The 8,236-nt window shown below is 36.3% G+C and overlaps 1 protein-coding gene across 1 annotated transcript; it reads right to left on the reverse strand.

Moving 5' to 3' along the window:
- Positions 1-4,142: 4,142 nt before the first annotated feature.
- LOC122476005 (FXYD domain-containing ion transport regulator 4-like) lies at positions 4,143-4,489 on the reverse strand. The gene has a single exon (XM_043568193.1). It carries the CDS (start codon positions 4,442-4,444, stop codon positions 4,178-4,180), a length of 267 nt encoding a protein of 88 aa, XP_043424128.1. The 5' UTR covers positions 4,445-4,489; the 3' UTR covers positions 4,143-4,177.
- Positions 4,490-8,236: the final 3,747 nt, after the last annotated feature.

The raw sequence follows: 8,236 nt of genomic DNA on the forward strand, positions 1-8,236 counted from the left end.
TTATGAAATTCTCACATACACTGCAACAGCTAGGTTTGAATGTTTTTCCCATGTTTGATATGACCACATGATCCATAGGATATGGTTCACCATTTGGCAAAACTGACTTTTCAAGAACAGAGAAGCATATTTTGCTAAAAATAATCTTATAACCCAAGGTCAGGGAGCAATTGATAAATGATGTGCAAATTTTTATCTCTTTTATCTTGTAGCTACACATCAGTATCACATATTTGGGGAATTATAATTCGTCATGCAAAAAAATGTTCTATGTGGCAACTTCAAAGACAACCTGCTGAGAAACCAAGAGAATACTTAATAATGCTCATGAGCAATGAGGCATGAATGATCAATTGAAGGTCTTCCTGTTTAGCTATTGATTATTCTATCATGGCAAGTAACTTCAAAACCACACACAGTCTTTTGAACATTACCTTCATCTCCTAATATTTCTCCCTATCACCAGAAGAAAATTACTTTTCTTGACCTTCCATAACAGGCAAATGTATTTTGTATTATTTATTGATCTTATAATATAACGTTCTTGGGAGGGTAAATGAAACTTATCAAGTTCAAATGAGTTATAATTGTAGGAGCCTTAAAGGTAATTCTTAAATCCTCTGGTGCTTTGTGGAGAAAAAGATGTTCACTTCTTATAGAAAGAAATTCCAGAACACTATCAGGACTTAAAAATTTAAATTGAAAATCAAATTTTATTTTATACTTGTTAACATTATAAGGGGAAGCATGCCATGTGGCAAATATCCCTTAACATCCAGAAAACTAGCAACTTGTAGGTAGGTTTCACCTTAGCTTACCAGTTCTCATGGTTACCTTCTTTTTCTAAATAACAAAAGGATTCTAAAAATTAGCTTTGGAACAAAAGAGGAAAGCATACCATACCATACTCAATGAATACCATTCAGATATGATTACAGTCTTCAAAAATGGCAGTAGCCATAATGCAATAAATAAACCATTTATTTTGGAATCAGAAGGGCCAGCATAAGTTACTATTGCCAATGGTGCAGGGAAACGATTCCACTGATTCACTATAGCTATTACCTATATTCTGAATAGAGCCAATTTAAAATTATTAAACTTGATAAATAAAACTTGTATATAGGCCAAAAATAATGAAAATGTAATTAAAAATATATCACAGAAAAGTTAAGGCTGTTGTTCCTTGATATTTATTTTCCATATGGAAAATCTGATTATATCCTGTGGCTCTTTTTATTGTCCCAAATTGTGGTCAATAACCATTTCATGTATACTGGTTTCCCACTGCAATTGCTGTATTAAGTTGACAGATCTATACTTGTTTCTTTTCGCATCAGAAGGCAGCAAAGGCAAAAGCTACTTATAAAATAAAGTTAGTTTATTTTTATAGTTGCCAATTATTTTATTTTACTTATCTCTTTGTTTATTTATTGTATATTGGGCTTTATAAAATGAGCTGAGTGCTATAGTTGAAAAGACGCTTGAGTGATGTATGGAAGTGTTGAATCACTAAGTTGTACACCTGAAATTAACATTACACTATACATTAACTAACTAGAATTTAAATAAAAACTTAAAAAAAACGCAAAGAAAGTGGACATGCTCTATGAGGCTGAGACTGGACAGGAACCTATGCACATGTATAAATAAATTGCTATTATATTGGATATATCAATTCAAAGGATCATAGACTTACATTTATAAAATAATAAATTAACACCCAAAAGTAGTCTTCTTATATTTGCTTTGATTCATTGCAACAAAGTATTTATTTGTTTTTCATTGAATATACAAAACATAAGGTGGTTAAGAACTTCAATAATCGACTTCTCTTGTTTTCTATAGTATCTTTCTTACGCCAAGAATTACCAATTTTTTTAAAAAAACATTAATAAGAGTAGCACTTCCTTACATTTATGCAACACTTTTCCGAAAGCTTCGTGTTTCACCATTGTGCTCAATTTCCATGGCAACCATGTAAGTCAGGCTTCTCCAAACTAAATATTACAAAGGCAAATAGAAAATCCAGATGGAGCTTTGGATCATTGCTTACCTAGGAAGATCAGTTGTATCTGACATGTGCTCCAAGGTTCAGTACTTTGATGAGACTCTCAGACGAAAGAGACAGTGAACGCTATTTTCTCAGCTTTCTCAAGGATAAAGATATCTGTCTTTCAAAACCTAAGTTTTGAGAAAAACAAACAGTGTTTGACACTTTCCTAGCCCCTCTCCTATCACCAACTCTTCTTCCATTGATGGGAAATCTTTTAAAAGATGTGTAGATTCAATATAATATCACTTTTTAAAGTTTAAACATAAAGAATGGGAATTAATGAGAGATTAATAAATGTTCATTCATTTACCTATATTTTTTGAGTGCCTCCTATGCATCATATACTGTTCTAGGCACTGAAGATGCAGCTGTGACAAGAAAGGTAGGTTTTTACTTTCATGGCAGTTATATTCTAGCAGGAGAACAAAACAATATTAAAATATAAGGGAGTTAAGATCTATAAAGAAAATGATATCAGGTGATTTAATTTGAAAAGGAAACATGAACATTTGAGATTGAGAAAACAAAACATTTAAGAAACATTGAGTATAAACTGCAAATAAAATTTTTCCTAATGCTTCATGAATCTCTGATATGTGCTAGCAACATGCGTAAGACACGCTAACTGGGGAGTCAGTAGCTATAAGGGACACAGTATAGCTATATCATATGATACTGCAGAAGTTGGTGGTACCCATTTGTAAACATCCAGTTTGACTTCACATCTGCCGATCAACAAGAACGTCTAGTCTCTACTCACACTGTCAAGTTTGACTTCACATCTGCTGAGCAACAAGAAAATGTAGTCTCTACTCACATTGTTGGCCTCAAGCCTTTCTCCTCATCCTTCAATTCTAGCCATACTGGATGATTATAATTTGAGGGCAGGCCAAAAAGTTTCTCTCACCCCTAAACTTGCTCATTCCCTGGCATATGGCTGGAATATTTTGCACACTACACCATACTTCTTCAGGAATCAGTTCAGATGTCACCTCCTATGATTTCTTAAGTGTTTGTAGGTATCTATCTCTTCTTAAAGGATCCACCAACACACTATATGTATTCTCACCATTATTCTTACCACAATTATTATAATTGTAATTGTACTTTCTCATCATAGGAGTATCTTAAGGAATAGGAATTATTGTTATTATAGTATCCATCACTAATAATTTATATGTTAACTGAAAAATATGTTTTTATTGATAAAATCATAAAAGTAAGAGAAAGGAAAAGTGAGATGAATTTTTTTTGGTAACAACTTTATTTAAATATAATGTACGTACTACCAATTCCCCATTTTAGTGATTGGATATTCACAGAATTGTTCAACAATTAATAGAATCAGTTTTTTTAACTGATCATTACCCATCAAAAAGTCCCTATACCCTTCATCTATCTCTGCCCCCACGTTCATCAGTCTCACTGCTAAGCATTCACTAATCTCCTTTCTGTATCTATAGGTTTGTTTATTTTAAATATTTCTTGTAAACTAGAACATCTAACACTTGGCCTTTGGTGACAGGCTTCTAGTATTTACTGTAATATTTTGAAGGATTATCTCTGTTGTAGCAGGTATCAGTATGTAATTTGTTTTATTGTTGAAAAATAGTCCATTGTATGACTACATTTCTATATGTCATAGGGCCAACAGTAAAATCACACACACACACTTCTTTATATGATAGTTTTTGGAATTAGTTAACAAAGGAGAAGAAATATATACTTATACTCTGTTTTATAATTACATATTACCTTTACCAGTGCTCTGTGATTTTTTTAATGTGTTTTTGAATTACTGTTTGGAGTCACTTACTTTCAATATGTACAATTTCCTTTATTATTTCTTGTAAGGTATGTCTGCTATAATCAAATTCTCTCAGTTTTTGGTTACTTGAGATTTTCATTATTTTACCTTTATTTATTTATTTATTTATTTATTTATTTATTTAAGAGTGAGACAGTTTAATTTAGAAATAAGCTTTAGACAGTGTCCTGATCAAATGGGAACTGAAGGGCCCAGCTTTGGAGAGAAAGGCAGTCATGGAGAGTAAGGGCCCCAACTGGGGAGGGAAGAGCATGGGAGCTGGTACGGAGAGTGCCACAAAGCTGGTCCTGTGCTCAGCAGGTACTGGCAGGGTCCGGAGTGATGGGTGGAGCGGCTCTCTCAGGTAAGGGGCTGTGCTTCTTACTGTACTTGCATTTGCAGCTTCTACTTAGAGCTATCAAAATTCCAGCGATGCACAGGAGCCCTCCAACAATCATCCCACCCAGCTCCAGGCTTTCCCAGTCATAAGAGAAGGGACTGTCTTTATCCACCAGGTCATTGGTTTCCAAGGCAGGCAGGCCTGCCCGTGTGAGGAGAAGGCCCCAGGTCACTCTCTTCATGATACAGCTTCAGGGCAGCGCTGAGAGCCAGGTGCAGCAAGCAGGTTTGGAGAGGCTGCTGGAGCTGTCTATTTTACCTTCATTTAAAGGCAGTTATAGTGGATATTGAATTCTTGGGTGGCAGTCTTTGTTTTTAATACTCTGTGTATGTTTTTTCACTCATCTGATCTCCATTGTTAACGAAGAGAAGTCTGCTATTACTATTGTTATTATTCTTGGGGTTTCCTAGTAGTTGGAGAATTGTTTTTCTTTTCTTAAGATTTTCTCCTTGTCTGTTTTTCAGAATTTTTACAATGGTGTATCTGTGTGTAGATTTCTTTGTGTTTATCCTATTTTGAGTTTTATAGGCTTTTTGGAATGTGTAGGTTGTTATTCTTCAATAAATATGGGACGTTTTCAGGAATTACTTCTTTGAATATCCTTTCTTCTTCTTTACACATCTCTTTTTCTGGCATTCCGGATATGAGGGTATGTTGGTGTGATTAATGGTATTCCATTTTCTCTGAGGTTGTGCTAATTTTTCTTCATTCTTTTTGCTGTGGTTTTCAGATTGCATAAACTCTTACCTTTTTCAAGGTTACTAATCCTTTCTTATGTCAGTTCAGATCTCCCACTGACCCCCACTCAGTAAATTTTTAATTTCAGTTACTATATTTTTCTTTTAAAAAAAAAATTTTTTTAACGTTTATTTACTTTTGAGACAGAGAGAGACAGAGCATGAATGGGGGGAGGGTCAGAGAGAGAGGGAGACACAGAATCGGAAGCATGCTCCAGGCTCCAAGCTGTCAGCACAGAGTCCGACATGGGGCTCAAATTCATGAACCACGAGATCATGACCTGAGCCGAAGTCGGACACTTAACCGACTGAGCCACCCAGGCGCCCCAATTACTGTATTTTTCAACTGCAGAATTCCATGTGCTTCTTTGGGTAAGTTCTATTTGATAAGACACTGTCATTATCATTATGGTTGCCTTTGCCTTTAATTCTTTTAACATAGGCAAATTTGAAGTCTTTGTTAAATCCACTTTTTGGTCCCCTTCACAGGTGGTTTCAGCTCACTGCTGTCATTCTTGTGTATGGGTAACACTTTCCTGTTTCTTTGGATATTTCATAATTTTTGAAAACCGGTCATATATTTAAATAATATATTGTATATAATATGTAATTATACAGTTATAAAATAATATGTTGTAGCGACTCTGGGTATTAGTCTTCCACTTGGACTTGTTACCTGTTTTATGCTTGTTTGTTTGTTTAGTAAGCAGGTGAACAGTTTTGGTGAAGTCTATTTCCTCTGTGATGTTAGTCCTGAGAGGACCTGTGCATAATCACTTGGACATGTGCATAATCATTCTGGGATCACAGTTGTCTTAGCAGGCTTCTCTTTGACTATTGTTGCTTCCCCCACTGACCACACACAGCTGTTAAGCTTCACTAAATCCCAACTGATTGCTCTCTTATTTTCAACAATGCCTTGGTGAATAAATTGCTTCATAGACTATTCCAGGCGTAGTTTTTGAGGTCAATACTTGAGGTTTGTTCTGACCCCAGGAGGGCTCTTACCTGTCTTTTCTCCCTATTTCTTTTTGGTAAACTAGTTTGTCAATAGTTTAGCTTATATCTCTAGTTAAACTACCAATTTTCTATTTTTTTTTAAGTTTATTCATTTTTGAGAGAGAGAGACAGAACGTGAGCAGGGGAGGGGTAGACAGAGAGAGAGAGGGAGAGAGAGAGAGAGAGAGAGAGAGAGAGAGAGAGAGAGAGAGAGAGATGGAATCCAAAGCAGGCTCCAGGCTCTCTGAGCTGTCAGCACAGAGCCCGACGTGGGGCTCGAACTCACGAACCGTGAGATCATGACCTGAGCTGAAGTTGGACACTTAACCGACTGAGCCACCCAGGCGCCCCTTAGCTACCAATTTTCTATTAGTGGCTTTTCAACAAAATCTCCACTGTCTTTGACTCTTTCTTAAGCTTGCTTTTGTGTGTGTGGGGGGGGGGCGGGGGAGAGCTTCACAGTTCTCTGTTTTATGGTCTTCTTTTTCCTCTGGACAAATCTCTGAACCAGGGCTCTTGAAATGGGGCAAGGACAGGGGTATGTTTCTCTCTGTGTGACAATCCTACTTTAGGATTAGGCTTTGTGGCACAGTGGATTTGGTTTTTATTTGTCTTCTTCACTTGTCTTGCCTGGCATAGAAACTCTTCCCTACAGATAAACCAAGTGAAGACAGTTGGGCCCCCAGTGTGCTCAGTATCTTTCACAAGTGGAGACTAGGTGTGAGAAGGCAGCTCTTGACTTTCAGCTGCCCTATCTGGAATTTAGCTTCTATAGTAGATAGCTGGGGGAGGGCATGAGAGATGTTGACAGCTGCTCCTCATGATAATATACCCAAAATACTTTAATTCTTGACTGGTTGTTGGAAGACAGGAGTCCTGTATTCTTCATTACATAGACAAGAATAGAGTTTTTATTATGTTAGACTGGGTTGGAGAAGGGAGGGATCAGTTTGTAGTACAGATGCCACAGATAAGTCATTGTTCTTTCTGGGTTTTAGTAGAATTTCTTGATTCAAATGTTTCTTCATTTGCTGTATGACCTTATCGCCATTTCCAGAGAATTTAAATATATTTTTTTAATAATTTACCAGTTTCCCTCAGAAGCAGGTCCATGTACAGCTCTTTCCTTTTACATTCCAGAGGTAAATACTAAATCCGCTTTTTAAAATGATGATCTGGAATACCCTGGCTGACATATGTATTAATATGCTAAGGGACTTATGCACTTTATTTCTGAGACTTCAGTCCTGAAGTTCTGTTGATTACAATGAGCTCACAGTGATGAGAATGCTTTCTTAGTAGGGACATGTTTATTCAACTCATTGACTAGTCCTTTGAATATCAGTCTTTCAGTCTTCTTTACTGATTTGGATGCCTGACCTTGCAAACAACTGATGAGTCTTTCAATCTGTTTGGGCTTCCTGACAATAAGACCCTGAAACGCCTACAGATAGCAATGTCTGTGCCTATACCTATCTTGTAGGTATCATCACTGGTATTAGAGCATGATGATAAAGATACTTGTTTGTACTGACGTACACATCAATAGTACTCAGGAATGGCCTCTTGGAAGCTGGGTGTTGCTCAAACATATCAAATGGGAATTCTCCTGTTCTTGAGCTCTCTGCTCTTTCTTGTCTCTGATATGTGACATGTGTTACCAGAATTTTCAAACATATAGAAAAGTTCAAAGAATATTAAAATTTTACACACACACACACACACACACACATCCAAAATCTAGAGTTAGAATTATTATTTGTTATTATGATGGCTAAGAATATATTCAGGCATACTTTCTTTGTTTACTTCTCTTGCTGAATCCTTAGAAAGTAAGTTGTATACCTCACAATTCCTTCTCCCTAAATTCCTAAGTATGCATCTTCTAAGACATTACTAGATCACAGTAGCTTTTGCTACCGCTTCAATATTTCTACCTAAAAGAAAACTTCCATATCTGTATGTATTTAATTTGGGTTGGGTGGGGAGTGATATCCTTAGAAATTTTGTAGCAAATAGAGTATTTTGGCTCTTCAGCAGCAACTTGAGGGCTCTGATTTATTTGTATACAAAATTCATGCCCTTGTTGAAATTTTAAAATAATAGCAACATATTTTAGGATGCAGAGTATATGTGTGTGCGTGTGTGTGTGTGTGTGTGTGTGTGTGTATACACATGTAGGAATCAGACCATTTCCAAACACACACACATACACACACACACACACACACACACAC

This window comes from Prionailurus bengalensis, chromosome A1, assembly GCF_016509475.1.
Source record: "Prionailurus bengalensis isolate Pbe53 chromosome A1, Fcat_Pben_1.1_paternal_pri, whole genome shotgun sequence".
NCBI lineage: Eukaryota > Metazoa > Chordata > Mammalia > Carnivora > Felidae > Prionailurus > Prionailurus bengalensis.